Source organism: Astatotilapia calliptera, chromosome 17 (genome assembly GCF_900246225.1).
Source record: "Astatotilapia calliptera chromosome 17, fAstCal1.2, whole genome shotgun sequence".
Lineage (NCBI taxonomy): Eukaryota > Metazoa > Chordata > Actinopteri > Cichliformes > Cichlidae > Astatotilapia > Astatotilapia calliptera.
Genome location: NC_039318.1, coordinates 6,621,399 through 6,638,793, shown reverse-complemented (window position 1 = coordinate 6,638,793; position 17,395 = coordinate 6,621,399). Strand labels below are relative to the sequence as shown.

General features: G+C 42.6%; 2 protein-coding genes across 2 annotated transcripts in view; one reads left to right on the top strand and one right to left on the bottom strand.

Moving 5' to 3' along the window:
- Nucleotides 1-746: 746 nt before the first annotated feature.
- On the top strand, nucleotides 747-4,089 carry psmg4 (proteasome (prosome, macropain) assembly chaperone 4). Its single transcript, XM_026146739.1, has 3 exons — nucleotides 747-1,050; nucleotides 1,616-1,691; nucleotides 3,183-4,089. Exons 1-3 carry the CDS (start codon nucleotides 883-885, stop codon nucleotides 3,302-3,304), a joined length of 366 nt encoding a protein of 121 aa, XP_026002524.1. The 5' UTR covers nucleotides 747-882; the 3' UTR covers nucleotides 3,305-4,089.
- Nucleotides 3,384-17,395, bottom strand: part of slc22a23 (solute carrier family 22 member 23) — a 28,628-nt gene continuing 14,616 nt past the window's right edge. The window contains exons 4-10 of the mRNA XM_026146738.1: nucleotides 10,991-11,177; nucleotides 10,643-10,770; nucleotides 9,245-9,347; nucleotides 8,809-9,035; nucleotides 8,140-8,172; nucleotides 7,845-7,968; nucleotides 3,384-6,633 (exon numbers count right to left, since the gene is read on the bottom strand). Coding sequence (XP_026002523.1) covers nucleotides 6,213-6,633; nucleotides 7,845-7,968; nucleotides 8,140-8,172; nucleotides 8,809-9,035; nucleotides 9,245-9,347; nucleotides 10,643-10,770; nucleotides 10,991-11,177 — 1,223 coding nt within the window. The 3' untranslated portion in view covers nucleotides 3,384-6,212. The remainder of the gene's footprint in view (nucleotides 6,634-7,844; nucleotides 7,969-8,139; nucleotides 8,173-8,808; nucleotides 9,036-9,244; nucleotides 9,348-10,642; nucleotides 10,771-10,990; nucleotides 11,178-17,395) is intronic.

Below are 17,395 nucleotides of genomic sequence, written 5' to 3'. Positions count from 1 at the left end.
CAATTGATCTGATGTGGTGGCAGAGGCTGTATCAAGACTAATGTAATCTAATAGATAATTTCTATATTGGTTAGAATTAAGATTATTTTTATTTTTCCAGTTCATGAGGACTGTTTTCTTGTCTATGCATAGGGCAGTGAAAATCATATGGGCGATATTCTTTTCTGAAGTGACATTATCTAAGCTGCCCAACAAACACACTAAGGGAGAAGTTGGAATGTTACATTTCAGACACTTTGATAAGTCTTCACATATCTCGCGCCAAAACTTTTGCACTGGTGGACAGAACCAAAGAGCGTGGATGTAATTGTGACAACTGTCTTTAACAGGATGCTCTGAAGCAAAGTTTACTAAAAATGTGTCAAGGGCTCAGCAGGTCAAAGGCTTTATTTGAAGAGGAGAAACATTACTACCATCTTTAAATATTGTACATTTATTTGACAAGGAAAGCTCAAAGCATCACCTTCAAGGGCTGAAGCAAGACTTCAGTGGTAAAATCCCTGAGGCCCCAGTGTTAAAATGCTTATAAGCTCACAGCAAAATAAAGATTTTTACAGTCCGGTACAAGAAAACGTTTTGGCCACAAGAATAAAATATTTACCAATAAAACTCTTATAAAGTCTCTGCTATTTCATAGAGGGTGCCACTGTAAGAAAGTGTCATTAAAAGCTAATATATGTGTCTTAATTCACACTGAATGTGTAATAGGGATCTAGTGCGGCACCAAGATCGGTTGTGCTGGATTCTCACTCTAGAGCATCGATGATCGATTGCTTTGGCCTGCCTTTTTTGCTAAACCAGGAAGTATTCCATGCTGTTTATAGTTAAGCTAACGCGGCCTTTAGATGTTCATCCAATAAAGAGTGAAACAAAATTGGCAAAATGCAGAACGGTGCAGAATTTGAGGGAATTTCCGTTCACAATTTCTCTGAAAAGATTCTGGAGCAGGTGGTACACTTTCACGTCATGAAGCTCAGCGGCGGGTTTTTCCTTTGGGTCGGTTCGGCTCCGGTTCTGTCCAACTTAGCAGTGTCTATGAGCAGCAAATATGTAAGTACCGCACAGCACACCTTCATTCACCAAGTACTGGTTAGCTGTTTTCCAGAAATAAAGAATATTGGGTATATTCGTCGGGTGAAGAATAAGAAACTTGGAATTTAAAAGCGCAGGTCTTCAGTTTTTTTAGGAAGATTTTCAAAGTTTTTCATAAAGAATATAAACGTTAAAAATTAATAAAATATGAATATTGTAAAACAGCATAATTAAAAAAAATCTTATTTTGCTGGGTCTTTTCCTAAATGTATGTATAAAAAAATTGTGATTTTTTTTTAATTAATTTGGCGGTGTTTGTATACGTACGTACACACACACACACACACACACACACATACATATATCTATATCTATATATATATATATAGATATAGATATATGTATGTGTGTGTGTGTGTGTGTGTCTGTGTCTGAGTGAGAAAGCGAGTCTTCTGAAGATTAGAAGTGTTTCTCTATTTCCCTGAGTTGTAAAAGAAATTGCCTAGGCCTATAAACAGGTATTAAGTCACTTACATGTTGATTTGGAAAGGGAAGCTAACTGCTTATATGCTTTTGTCTGCAGGATTCAATGCCGTTATCTACATTAGTTATGGGGGACCCATCCAACACAGCACCAAATTCTTTGGCACAAAGATTAGGTAATGTTTAACACTAGTTTGCAATATGTGTTGTATGTAGGAGATAGCTACAGCAAAGTCTTAAAATGCTCATTTAAGTTGCATGTGGATTGTGGATTGTGGATTTCTATTATATTTAGAATTGTACCATTGATATAATTTTGAACCCAGAGTCAATGGCACGCCTTTTTCTTGCATGTGTTTTTGGTGTCTACTTGACCTTCCTTCCTGAGGGTCAACAGGGAGAATTGAAACTTGAGTAGAGTGATGCTTCAAAGTAGCGTATCTGTGTATGGAGTATTCAGAGTGTGTGTTAGTACAATAACTAGTGTAACCGTGAAACGATAGGTTTGAAATCAAAAGTGATATTGCATTTAGTTACAGAAGCAAGGCAAGTCTCAAATCTCCACAAATTCTATCGTCAAACTTAATTACAGCTGGCTTGGAGAAGTGTTTCACACCTCTGATATGCTGCGGAGTGTTAAATAAAACACTACATTTAACTTGGTTCAAAACACAGCAGCAAAGAATAGCCATTTATCTTTGTTTTGTGAAAACACTTAGCTAATCTCAGTGTCCACTGTAAAATGACGTCCGCACTGGAAGACACTACGTAATATCACTGGAACTCAGCAGCTTGCAACAGGTGAAACATTGACAATGTGAAGTGAGTAGGAGGCAACTAACCTATTTCAGTTTTGAGGTGACTGGTAACTACCAGTGTGAACAAAGGACTGCTGGTTGACTGTTGACTCAGTGTCAACTGAGTGTTGACTCATTAGCAGTGTACCTACACAATGAGAACCTGGTATGCTAACTAATGTTGTAGTATCTATTCCTGAAAATGTGCAGGGTGATGCAGAGGGCAATTGTGAGGCTGAATGTGGACGTCTTTTTACCTGCCAGCTCATGCCTGGGTAGATTTGTCTGTGGAGACTCTATTATACAATACAACAACTTTGTCTGTACACATGCCTAATGCAAAGTCTACAGAGATGACTACTCATCTATGGTGTCTTTACCACATAATGTTGCCTTGACAACTAAACAGGAAACATGGGATTTTTTTTTCTCACCCACAGCCAATGAAATTAAGGAATTGACTGGCTGAGGCATGCTTGTAAAGTCTGCAGGAATGCAGAACTATAAAATATGTGCATAAAGAGCTCAAATTGTCTGCCAGGGAGTCCTTGTGACAGTGGGACAGTCCTTATAGGCGTGTTATAGTTTCATATCTAACTGACCAGAAGTCGGGATTCCCGAAAACAATTTTGTGACTATTCAGACTCAGTACACATGTTGTTCAGGCAAACTGTAACCAGACCTCGGAGAACAATAACAGGATTGTCTGCAACTGATGATTAAGTCCTCGTGGTCTTTGCAGCTATGTGCTAAGTTTATAAGTCTCTATAGACATTAGAGTTGGGCCACTGCTGACCTTAATTTATTTTTACCATTTCATGTTTTGTGTGAACACAAAGTTAACTAATGTTGTGTCTCTCCATATTTCAGCAAAGAAGACCAAAAAACAAGTATTTGTCAGTTACAGTCTTCCAATGACAGATTCCAACCTCAGTCTCTTGGTGGAGAACAGGATCAAAAAGGAGCTGGAGCTGCACGCTGAGCATTTTTGAGCACATGTGACCCTTTGTAGGAGGAGGGCAGCAGTGTAGTACTGGAGTCATACTCAAATGCAATAATCAGGACAAACGGCCACATCAAGTGTTTTTTTATTGACAATAAATTAAGTAGTTTATTATCAAAACATGTACTATAGGCCTGTGGCTTTGTCTGTTTGTTTGTTTGTTTTTACAAATCCATATTAAAAAAATAACACTTAGAAAACAGCATTAGTGGTTGAGTTTTTTTCCTTCAGTTTTCTTAGAGTATTTTTTTTTACTGTTGAAAACATACAAACTACCAAACCATACTGAATGTCTAAAATATGTGCTGTGTACTAAATATGACTATAAAAATGGAGGATTCTCGGGTTCTGGTGTATCTGCACAAAAATGCTTGATGGGATGGTTTGTCTATTCAGTGTGCTTCACAGTCTATAAAAGTAAGGTTATGTTCCATATTTTATAAATGAATGGCACATGTATACATACCTTAGATTTTTATGCAGTCCTAAGGGATACCTATATAATAAAGTGTATAATGTACACCAATCACAACTAAACCAGGTCTATGCAGACTATGCTGCTCTATTCTAATCTTCACACATGTCAAAAAACTGTAAAATATTGTGCTTTCTGTCTAAAGTTACACACTCTAGGAACAGGATTACAGTATTAGCACAGTACAGAGAACGAGGAGTGAGTTTGGAAATGTTTGCTAATTAAGGAGGTATTTCAAGCAACAAAACTTTCCCTTGGCAGCATGACAAAAAATAAATACAGTTTTTTTTCTTTCATTACATCGTATCTTCTCTGTTTTGTTAACAGAACAGAGCGATAAAGCCATTTAAATTGCTGAGGTGCATCATAAGACATACAGTAGTGCACTAGCAGGTCACGCTCATGTCCGTTCAGCTCTCAGATTTGTTTAACATTATGCACAAAGTCTCTGTAGGCTACACATATGGTCTGCAAGAAAGGTCTCCGGCTGTTCGTCTTCCAACAACCATCATACGCCAGCATCAGCAGTACTAACGCTTCTTTAAAAATCAGTGTCCACACTGACCTCTCAGCTGAGGATAAAGTGCCACATTGGACTTCATATAAAGAGACCACAAATGAGGGAGTACTTGTAGCAGTTCACAATACAGCCCGCAACTTATTGTCTGGTTTCCCAACATTTACCATGTATTATTTAGTGAATTCAAAGTGGATTTTTTGTGTGTTTGTGTGTAAGTCCTTGGAACTGGTTCGGGAATGGGCATCATTAAAGGAGGGGTCAATATGAGTTCTCTTTCTTTTATAGGTGCAGTTCCTGGCACCTTGGTAGTCTCTTGCAAACCGGGCAATAGCTTCAATGTTGCCTACAAATACTCGCTGGTTCTGTAAAATGTTGTTACAGTAGATTAAGGGAGTTTAAAGGAAATGAGAAACAAATTGTACGTTGAGCATTTTAATCTTTGAGTACCTTTCAAGTGTTTTAGCAGTAAGGTCGAAATTTTGTCTTTTTGAAATGACAATTGGGTTTAGACTAAAGGCCAAGCGTGTAATACCTAGTATTACACTGGGTATGAGGTATATTAAAGAGTAGCCTAACATCCACTTATTTTTTGATAATGTAGTATTATTGTGGGTATAGGCTATGAGATACAGTATGCTGGCCTCCACTTCTGACACAACAAATACCTAAAAATAACTACAGTGTAATTCATCCGTCTTTGTATCCACTTACAGAGTGGATACAAAGAGGTTACAGAGGGGGCTGTCCCAGCTGTCATAGGGCAAGATGCAGGGCACACCCTTGACAGGTCACCAGTTTATCACAGGACTAACACAAAGAGTAAATGGTAAATAGACTGGTTCTAAAATAGGGCTTCCCTACTTGAGAACATCACTCTTTCATATTCACACAGGGACTTTTTCTCTAGATCTAAGTGCTTTCTATCAAACATTTTTCCATGTTAGGAGCAACTTGGGCTTCAGTATCTTGCCCAAGGATACTTCGGCATGCAGACTGGAGCAGCCACCAGACAACCATTCACACCTAGAGCCGATTTAAATTCGCTGATTAACCTAACCCTATGTGTGTATGTCTTTAGGTTGTGGGAAGAGTTCCCAAAGAGAGCATGCAAATTCCAGTCAGAAAGGTCCCAGACTGGATTTGAGCCTAGATACTTCTTGCTGTGAGGCAACAGTGCTAACCACCCCACAGCCTGTTCAGTTTTTTCCTTTAAAACTGGGTACAGTAAAACATAGTTTTACTGTACCTGTTGGTAAGTATTGTAAGGTACTGAAAATTACACTGTCAATTGAGAATTACTTGATAAATGCTGGGGAATTGCACAGTGAGTCACAGATTGTATTAACCAATGCTACAGAACAAAACAAAAAACATTTGTGCCCTTTTCATGCAAAAAGTTAGTGGCTTTAGCCAATCCCTGGATCTCCAATGTGTTGGCTGCAAATCACAAACACTTGATTGTGTCTCTGACATTTAGTGCAAAATAACCTACCTACAAAGAGATCTAAGATGTAGTGAAATCCAGTTTCAACGAGTCAAAACTACAGACAGTAAACTCAGAGCACACGTTATTGAAAGTTATTCTGCTGTACTTTGTCTCTCCACTTGTGTCTGCTTGTACCCTCGAGCAGAAGGTGGCTCAAGAAAATCACCAACACCACTGAAGACGCTCATATTATCTGACATACACTGACTTCAATACAATATATTTTTGGCAACTCCTGAAGGAATCATAGTCACTACAAATGACACAAATTTACTATCATCATCATCTGAATCCTCAACATAAAAAGAGTTCATATGAACAATTAGTTTCCCTTAAAGTACAGGAAGTTCAGTCATCGCTTGCTCAGGTTAGTGCTTGGAGCAGTTATTAGCACAGAAGACAACTTGCAAAGCTGCTCACACTCCATTGGCTATGGCATGATTCCCGATCACCTCCCCACCAGTTGCAAGGGCGTATGAGGCAGGTACCGCTGCCAGAGCGGTGGCTGCTGCCACTGTAGCGCCCCCAGTGGCTGAGAGATGTAATGGTGTGTCCTGAACACGGGAGTAGTCCCTATCACTCTTGGCGAGAAGGAGGTGCTGCTCTCCCGGATGGAGCAGGGTCTGACGGGTAAAGGTCTCTCCATCAGCCAGGCTCTCCGGCAGTGGCTGTCCCCGTGGCTCAGGCAGCAGCAGGAGGCAGATGATGCACAGCAGGGTGCAGCAGGCAAAGATCACATGATGCAGGAAGTAGCCCTTCTGGTTGTGGAGCTCCATGATGGGTGCAGTGAGCATGCCAAAGCCAGCGCTAGCCAGGACCAAGCCCAGTCCTCCACCCCTGCAGAAAAAGAGGTCAGAGCTGATTTATTTCCAAGGTGTTCTGATGCACCTTACACTAAAAACAGCAGCATTCTAGAAGCATTCTTCATACAACAGGATTGGGACATCATTAAAAGTTGACTTCTTATTTTTTGAGATATAAACATGGTCAAATAACTTTAAATGGACTGCTTCTTATAAAGTAGCTTTCTACTACAGGCCTCACTTAGCTTGTCTCATGCAGCACTTTTTTAACTATGCCTAAAGGCTTTCTAACCTCCTAAATTACCTAAATTACTTCCTTAACATGTCTCGAAGGTCTCCAAAGGCCTGGTAATGAACGAATCATTTGATTCAAGTGTGCTGACCCAGTGTGATATCTAAAACCTGCATGACGCCAGCCCTTCAGGCCTGGAGTTCCCCAACCCTGATGTAAGGAGTCACAGATTGATCCACGACTTTCTAATTGGTAGATGACCCAGTCTACTACTCGAGCCACAGTCACCACAATGCAAATAATGAGATCAGCCTACATACATACCCCTTTTTTTCCTATTTTTTGTCTCTGTATTATATTTGCAAAAGTAGAACACATCACCTAGTCATGTAATAAAAACAGCTCTAGTTGTGAGCATAGAAGCCCCACCCACCTGCTGTTTGGACCTTCTGTTTGTAAGGGAAAGCCAATCAGAACAATTGGAGGCTGGAGTGAAAAGGAAATGAGCTCAAATGGCTTTTTTCTTTCAGATGAAGAGGTTGCACCAAAGCCTAATGTAGGATATTTGTGGATTTTCTGACTGGTGAATCATACGGTGCTAATGTATTAGGAGTACAGAGCTGAAAGTGGGCAGGATACATCCCACTTAAGAGTATTAAAATGGCAGGCTTTATTCAGCCACTTTTATCACTTTCTTAAGCTGACAACGGTCTTCACTCAGCATCTGGTCAGATCTGTTGCTCTGAACCTCCTTCATAACCTCTTACAGCCCTTTTTCCATAAAGCCACGTTTTCACCAGTTTTCTGTGGAGCCATTGTAATCAATAATGTGGCACACATTTTTCTTTCCAAACACTTGTCAGTCATAAACACACCACAAGAGGGAGCAAATATGCAATTTGAGAACAAAAGCTGTGTGCAGACACTGTCATAATAGACGATATATTTTTTAAAGTAATAAGACTGTTTGCTTTCATAAGATGTATGTTGTGTTTATGACTATGCAGGCTCACCTGATGACAGTAGGAGTGATTTCAGCACAAAAGAAAATGCTGAGTGTGCTGACAGCATGAGAAGAGAACATCCCAATTATGGAGAAGGCCACAGAGAATTTCCTGTTAAGAGTGTCTCGCAAAACTGTTCAAAAGAGAGGAAACAAGCAATAAAAATCAGCAACAACAAATGTAACATGATTCCAGGGACATAAATGACATTGTTTACTGTGTATCACTAAGTTTTCCTCAAACCAGTGGAAAGGTTTATCATTTTAATTGTTTTAGATGATAAATCTCGTAACTGCAAATGTACCTGTGTCATGGCGAAGGCTGTACTTCCCAATCACTGGATTCCATTAGTGAGCATTGGAGAAAAGAGAGATGTCATTAGTAAGCACGAAGAGCAGCACAGCACTGACTCAAAACAAGCAGAATAAAAGCCTTCAGGAGAACAGTTTACCACTGAAGCCTGAAATAATGACTACATGCTCCAAAAAGTTTCAAGGATATATTCATGGTATTTTCACCAGTAAAAACAAGAGGTGAAAAGTGTAAAGACTGGATTAACAATGTTTCTATTAGTTTTGAGAAGAGAGGCTAAAGTTAGCATGCCTAGCTAATAGCTTGATACTTATTTGAAATATAGTTTTACTTTGAAGGCAACAGGATAGTATAACATTACAGTCATGGTGTCTGTACAAAGTTAGTTGTATTTTAGACCTTCACACCAAAGTTTCGTTTGAGTCAAACTTTACAGTAACTTTAGTAGCTATAAAAAAAATTCTAAGTAATCACTTTTATCCTGTGATAAAACCCTTCTGTCATGATGGTAGTGGTCTCCCCCCAAAAAACATGGCCGTAGATGCATTACAGTGCATCTATGTAACAAAATGTGATTGTGTAACAAAGGTGATTGTGGTTTGGAGCTATATAAATAAAGTTGATTTGAATGGTCTACTTGTGCATTTTTTTTATTACTTACAGTTAAGCAAACCCAGCTGCAGCAGTGATGCCAGGGCTGTTATGATCATGAATGTGAGCAGCCCTCCACGCCGACCCATCAGCCCGACCGCAGGGCATAGTGCTAGACAGGTTGCCACGGCGATGCCCGCCATGGTGTAATAGTCAGCATGGCACAAAGCCGTGGGCTGAGCCTCGGGGTCCATCATACTGCGAGCGAAGCAGTGGTGAATTCCATAACCTGTCAGACTGTACATCAAGACAAAACCACAGAATAAGAGAGTGGCCAATGAGGTGCCACCTAAAACATGCGTCCGCCACAGGGCACGTGAGGTTTGAGTATGTCTTCATTCTCTGGAGACCAGCTCATGTGTAATTCATGCTCTCAACACAACGGATGTTGGCTGTTATTAGCAAAGGAACTGTACAAGCCGGGACCACAAACGCAACACACTTACGAGTTGACACACAGCACCACAATGTTTTTCCACAGGTTCCTGGTGCTCATCATCTTGACAATGCAGCTCCTCTGGGGTTTCTTGTGCAGCTCCTGCTCCAGCTCTGGTAGGAAACATGAAACGCACACCTTGAGACCTTTCCTTTTCAGGTGGTAATGAGCACCCGGCCATAAGGGATCTCTAGCACGGAGAAGCTAAAGAGCTTTGGGGGGGCTTTAGATAGATGTAGGACATCACTGTGCCCACTCTCATCATCCCTCTGACTGCTTGGCTACTGGGAGAAGCAGCGACAATGAATCAAACACCATCTCGGGGGAACAAGAAGTGTCGTGGCAGAGAAAGGTGAGACACGTTAAATCTGTCGCAAGACAATTAATAGCCAGGGATCTCATTTATAAACATGGCGCACGCCGAAAATGAAGTCTGAAAAAGGCCTGTGCAACTTCCCACGCACAAGTTGGGAGTTTTCAAAGGCAATCTTGACGTGCACACTGGTACAGAGAGTCCGACCCACGCTTATGAACATTTTGGAGACAGACAGAAATTAGCAATGCACATTGTGAGGTGCTAAATTAAAGGCATGATGTAAAAACCAATACATAATACTTCACCTCATACGTTAAGTATGATTTCCTATAATGTAGTACTTATGGATCTACTTTATCATAAATATTGAAATGCCAGTAACCCACGGCAGCACTGAGATGAGCAGAATCTAATATTTCTCCAACTCAACATCATATTTTTCATCATACATCCATTACACTAAATATCATCACAAGTTATTATAAAGTGGGCCAAGTTCACCACAGCAAAACAGCTTTTTGAGGGAAGGGTAGAAGACTGATTGAAGTGCACACATTTCTATACTGACCGTGATTTATAAAGGGAAGCTTCTGAGCTGGTGAGCATAGGCATGCTCTATAATTATTATTGCTATTTTTTGTCCACACCATCTCAGCTTCTCTGCTCAGGTATAGTATGGATCCTACACATTCTTTTTAAATGAGACCCCAGGTGCTTCGTACTCAACTGAGATTTACAGGATAACAATGTTGTTGTTAACTGACAGTGCACATGCTCTCGGCACTATTTGGAAGTCAGACTTTGTGTATATTATAATAAAAAACCATTAACAACCTAAAGGACTATGGATCTTTACCTTATTGCGTTTGCATTTCATCATATCAATGGTCTGAGCAGTTTTATATGCATGTCAGTGTCTTTGCTTGCTCATTTCATCACACCGAGCAGCAGCTGTAATGTAACATACTGCAGACAATTTAAATACATTGCAAAGTGAAGAGAATTGAAGGAAACCAACAGAAAGAATAGAATTCGTGGCCCAGTGGTTGTGGGATCTTTCATCTTCTCGCTCCCTCTTGAATTCATCCTCACCTGTAAGAACTCCGCTTGGCTCAGTTGTCATGTCGACTTGGTTCTTCCTGGCGATCTGCAGCATCATGGCTTTGGACCGCCGGTAATGCTGGGTGGCCAGCAACCAGCGCAGGGATTCGGGAAAAATCCTGTAGAGGGAGTGAAAGAGGGGGATGGCGAGGAGAAGCAGACAAAGGATGAGCAGAAGATTTGTAAACGCAAGAAAGAAACAAGTGAGGGCAGAAGAAAACAAGAGGAGAAAGAGACTATTGTTTGTAAAATCGGAGCGAGCTTGTGTGGTGCCGTGTGTACTGTACAAGCCATCGCCTGGCTCAGAGCTGTGGATTTTCTTCAGAGGGCGGGACTCACCAGACGTATGGCAGCATCAGTACGAAAGGACTGATTATGACGATCTGCAGGACCTGCCAGTCATCCCGGTTTGGCCAATGGCGACACAGAGCGGCCACCCCTGGCATCAATAGCTGCCCGCCCACCATAAGAAAACTGGCCACCATAGTCATGGAGAAACGCCAACCTGGCAAACACAGCTCGATCCCTAAAATAAAAAGACAAGCACGAGAACAAAAAGACTTCATTTTACAGAAAACATGGCTTCCTTTGGTGTCAGTGCGCCACGATAGGCGAATAAATTATGTATGCGCTCTGTGTGTTTGGATGTGATTACCATTATAAACTTGCAGCTGTCTTAATGGCCTGAAAGAGCATGTGTTTGTTTAATGGTGAGGTAGGCACTGAATTTCCTGTCATGAATTATTGAACACTTATTGCTGATCCTTCCCCTGAGAGCGCACTAGTTTAACACCAGGCCTCTTCATTAAGTTAGGATGGACTGCATGTGGAAGCGTGTGAGTGAGTTCAGCTGCTCGGTGAGCTTTTCGCTGGAACCGTCCTTTAAGTCCTTCCCACGTGACTGGGCTCCTACCCTTTCCCTTACTGCCTGTAACATGGCACAGTCCAGATGGCCTGGCCCATATGGCAAGGGCCTTTTGAAGGTGACCATTGTTGGTGGATGAGAAGGGAGGAAGGGGGGCATACTCACTATACTCACTAACCTGTACTGTCACTTCTTATTGTGAGGCAGAGAGAGGAAGCTGGGCTGGGGGGTTGACAGAGTAAAGAAAGTAGAGTAGGGACTGAATACAAATTACCTAACCCTCCAAAAGTCCCTCCATTCATCAGTGGAATCACCAGAGGAATGATAATAAAGACTGGTGTGTGTGAGAGAGTGAGAGAGTGAGAGAGAGAGAGAGAGAGAGAGAGGAGGAAATACAGAGAAAAACACAATGAGGAAGAAGGAGGCGGGATGGAAAGATGACTAAGATTTTCAGATAAAAGAATGAAAGGAAAATGATTCAGCTAGAGGTTAAAGGTATTACTGAAATTCCCTTGAACTGTTTTTCTTCCTTAGACCTGAGTCAAAAATCTTCCCACACAAGGTCCAAAACAGATGAAGGAAACTGCACTGACCCATAATCCTTAACCTGGCCTTCTGCTTCTACTTTTTCTAGCCAAAAAGACAGTGTGAGTCTGTCTCTGGCCCAGTGATGGGAGCAGTATACAGCTTTTCACTATTTTTTAACATAGCGGTCTAAAAATATAGCATTAAATGTAAATTATCAAATCCAAATGTTTCCAATGTAAAATAAATAAATAAATAATAACTTTATCTCAAATCACAAAAAGAAACTGAGAAGTCAGACCACGAGCCAGAGTTGACCCAGGATGTGAATGTGATGGATGCTTAGTTACACTTCTGCTGATCGGCTTTATTTTCATATCGGTTTCTTGTCCTGTGTGTTTAGTAACCACACGCTGTTCCCAGATCTCGGTCAGTCTGTACAATTAAAACTGCACAAATCAATAATTTACTCAACAGCAGATCGAACGACTGAGTCTAATGTGAAAGAGGTCGCTAATGGTGACAAACAGACTGAGAAAATCACCCAACTCTGCTTTTTATATCCACCCTGCTGAGCAATTTAGCATTGTTTATCCCAGAAAACTCAACCCTGTATAAGGCAGCAACAGGTGGCCATTATTAAGCTTCAGTTAAGCTCTGTGCACTTCGTAGGAAACAAGACCAAATGACAAGGATGATGCAGCTAAAAATACAAGTCGCTGACTTTAAATAAACAAGCTTTGTTTCAGCAGGATATGTATACTGTACGATAACTCATTACCCAAAACAACAGTGAATGCAACTTCAGCTTTAAGCATTTGCCTTAACCCATGTCAAGCCATCAGTGCTAAATGTGTCTAATATGTATTAAGATAAGATAAGATAAGATAAGATAAGATAAGATAAGATAAGATAAGATAAGATAAGATAAGATAAGATAAGACTTTATTGATCCCACAGCGGGGAAATTTTTGCGTCGCCTCAGCTCAGGTACAGATATATGAAGGAAATACAAAAATACAAATAAGTACAATCAATGAAAAAAGTAAGATAATACACTATATACAATGGTAGCATACACAGTATGTGATTATGGATATAGTTGGAAATATGGAAGACATAAACTATATAGCTTGGAAGGTCATGGAAGGTCCATTATGCATGAAGTGGTGACCGTGGATGTTCACAGTGTCCAGTGACTTATGACATCGTGATTGAGGAGTTATAGAGACTAACTGCTGTTGGGATGAATGATCTGCGAAAGCGCTCCTTCCTGCAGCGAGGGTGTTTCAGTCTCTGACTAAAGGAGCTGCTCAGCCCACTCACATACTCATGCAGTGGGTGATGTGGGTTGTTCATGATGGATGTCAGCTTTACTAACATCCTCCCCTCACCAACCACCTCTACAGACTCCAGGGGACATCCCAGCACGGAGCTAGACCTCCGCACCAGTTTGTCAATCCTGCTCCTGTCCCTGTCCGTGCATCCACTCCCCCAGCAGGCCACTGCATAGAAAAGGGCAGATGCTACCACAGTGTCATAGAATGTCGTTAACAGAGTCCTGCAGACTCCGAAGGACCTCAGTCTCCTCAGCAGGTGGAGTCGACTCTGGCCCTTCTTATACAGGACGTCTGTATTTGTAGTCCAGTCCAGTTTATTGTTGAGGTGAACACCCAGGTACTTATAAGAGTCCACTATCTCAATGTCTTTCCCTTGGATGTTCACCGGTGTTGTAGGGGGTGACTTCCTCCTGAAGTCTATGATCATCTCCTTTGTCTTGCCGACGTTGATTTGGAGTACGTTGGTCTCACACCAGCCAACAAAGTCACTGATGACCCCCCTGTATTCCCGATCATTCCCGTCTGATACGCATCCAATGATGGCTGTATCATCTGAGAACTTCTGTATATGGCAATCGTCCGAATTATAACAGAAGTCTGAAGTGTAAAGGCTGAACAGGAAAGGTGAGAGAACCGTGCCCTGCGGTGCCCCCGTGCTGCAGATTACCACCTCGGACACACAGTCATGGAGCCTCACATACTGTGGTCTGTTGGTAAGGTAGTCGATGGTCCATGCAGTCAGCTGTTTGCCTACTCCGGCTCCCTCCAGCTTCCCTCTCAGTAGTGCGCGTTGGATGGTGTTGAAAGCACTGGAGAAGTCAAAACACATGATCCTCACAGTGCTCCCCGCCTGCTCTAAGTGAGAGAGGGATCGGTGTACCAGGTAGATGACAGCGTCATCCACCCCAATTCCAGAACAGTAGGTGAACTGCAGGGGGTCCATCTCTGAGCCCAGCAGTGGCTGAAGGTGGTGCATGAAGAGCCTTTCCATGGTCTTCATCAGATGAGAAGTCAAGGCAACAGGCCTGAAGTGGTTGGGCTCCCTGGGGTGTGCGATTTTTGGCACCGGAACCACACAGGAAGTCTTCCACAGTTCAGGAACCCTCTCCAGGCTCAGGCTCAGGTTGAAGATGTACAGGGCCACCTGACAGAGCTGCTCTGCACAGTCCGTGAGCAGTCTGGAGCAGATTCCATCCGGACCTGCTGCCTTCCTTGCCTTCGTCCTCTTGAGCTGATTTCTCACCTGATCAGCTGTGAAGTAGATGTGATGTGAGACTGGGCTGGAGTGGGGGGTGGGGCTTGCTTTGTTGTGGATAGATGTGTGAAGGGGGTGAAGCAGGGTTGTGGTGAGAGGAGAGCTCAGGTGACAATGGCATTGCACCCGGAGGGGGGGCGGCAAATGGAGGGGGGTTAATGGAACCTGGGGGGTGGGAGAGGTGATAAGTGGGCCATTGTCAAATTTGTTAAAAAACAGATTCAAGTCGTTAGCCCACCCCCGGCCAGCAGACACTGTGGCTCCTCCATTGTCCTGGAAATGTCCAGAGATTTGTTTCATGTTCCTCCAGACTTCTCTGACGTTTTTCTGTTGGAGTTGGTTTTCCATCTTCCTCCTGAGGCACTCCTTGCCTTATCGGATCTTGTATTTAAGATCCTTTTGGACTTTCTTAAGTTCCTCCTTGTCTCCCGACCAGAAAGCACTCTTCTTCTTGTTCAGCAGGGCCTTCAGTTCTGGGGTGACCCACGGTTTATTGTTTGAGAAACACTGTATCTTCTTGGTAGGCACAGTGTTCTCAACACAGAAATTAATGTAGTCCGTGATGCAGTGAGTGAGGGCGTCGATGTCCTCACCGTGAGGCTTGCAGAGTTCCTGCCAGTCTGTGCATTCAAAACAGTCTCTTAAGGCCTCAGTGCATTCCTCAGACCACACCCTTATCACCTTCTTCGTGGGGGGGTTCCTCTTCACCATAGGAGTGTAGGTGGGGTGGAGAAGGACCAGGTTGTGGTCTGAGTGGCCAAGCGGGGGGAGGGGTGATGCACTGTAAGCCTGCTTTGTGTTGGCAAACAATAGATCCAGGGTTTTGCTGTCCCTTGTATGGCAGTCAACGTACTGGGAGAAGTTTGGGAGAGTGACAGATAGTGAGGCATGATTGAAGTCCCCAGAAATAATAATGAGGGACTGCGGATGTGCCATCTGTAGCTGAGAGACAGTGGAGTGAATGTAATCACAGGCTGCTGTAGCGTCGGCCGAGGGTGGGATGTAAACAGTCAGCACAATAACGTGTGAAAATTCCCTGGCCAGGTGGTATGGCCGGACGCTAACTGCCAACAGTTCAATGTCTTTGGTACAGCTCTGTTCCTTCACAGTGATGTGCCCCGGGTTACACCATCTCTCATTGACATACATTGCTAGTCCACCACCTCTCCTCTTACCACTCTCCTTTGCATTCCGGTCCGCTCTAACCAGTTGAAAGCCATCCAGAGTTATGACAGAGTCCGGTGTGTGGTCCCTGAGCCATGTCTCAGTGAACAGGAGGAGGCTGCTCTGCTTGTACTCCCACTGCAGTCTGGTTAGCGCAATTAGCTCTTCCATCTTGTTGGGTAAAGATCTTACATTACCCATGAGAATGGATGGAATGCTTGGTTTGTACCGTCTCCTTCTTTCCTGGTACTTCACTCCAGCCCTGCGTCCCCTCCTCCAACGTCGTAATTCCTTCGGAATCTTGGGTCGCTCCTCCAGGAGTACTTTCCTGTTGCCCAGTGCTAGCAGCTGCTCCCTACAGTAAACAATGGCTTGGCTTACAGATTCTCCAGAAGTGGTGGTAAAAAGTCCCAAAAAGAGTAGAAGACATACTACTACTCTCACAAAAATTTGTGGGTCCAAATTTTAGCTTCTTCTTCTCCTTGACTGTTTCTTAATATCCAAGTATGCAAGTTTTTACTTGTTTACATGCTAGTTTGTACCTGGAAAGTTCATTCGGGAGTCCAGACTTCCCGAGGACGTGAGACGCGTGCGATCATTCACAATTGGAACGGCAGTGATGGTATTACAGTTCAGGTCCAGTGTGTTTTTACCACATTTTCACTTTAATTTCATTGTGATTTTTATTTACAATATACATTTTCCATGATACACCTAATTAGATTAGACTAGATTTCTTTTAAAAAAATCATGTTTAAAAAACTGGCTTTAAGCAATCATGCAAAATGCTTGGCTATAAAAGGACCATCCATGTGAAATTATTTGGCAAGATTGCAGTAAAAACTGGACTGATTCCTTCATTAATTTACATTGGAGTGATCTGAGAACATGGTAAAGAGTTGTTACATGCCAGAGTACGTTGCTCTGTTTTTCTGTTGCTCCTGTCTTTCAGGTGTCAAGCCTCCACCTATTGGCCAATTCAAAGATAATTGGCACACGTCTATTGGCTGACCTGGGCACAGTAGGTCAATAGCTTGCCAGGGATCAGTAGAAAAGAGCAGCTCCCTGGACAGCTGGGCAGCTTCTGACTCTTGTGGAACTCTTGTTTGTAGGCTTCTGTGTACGTAAAACAGAGTGTGTTGGTGGGAGGCTGGACAAGTAAGCTTGGGGTACCCTATACACTGGCAGCAGAGGTTTGACTGTTACAGACACTAGGTTATGCGGCTGATGCCACTTTTGTATGTTTTGACTGGACTTTTTTGTCGAGCAGCTAGACGGGCCTTTTGTTTTGCATATTGCTTTATTTAGACCCAGGGAAGCTGTTGACCTCCTTTTGTTTTGTTAATTTATTTGATTTGGCTCAACCGATTGGTCCTCCTTCCCCACTTTTTTTTTTGTTGTCAAGTTCATTGTTGTCAAGGCATGACAACAGAATGAAATCCTGCCTGACTATTAACCTAGCTGTTGTCCGTCTTCGTTAATTTTGGTGGTCTTGTGTTAATGTCTCCTCCCTGCCTTAGCCCCCACCATGGTCAGGGGGGGATGCAACACAAATGGAGGCTCGTCCAGGATTCGAACCCAGAACCTCTTGCACC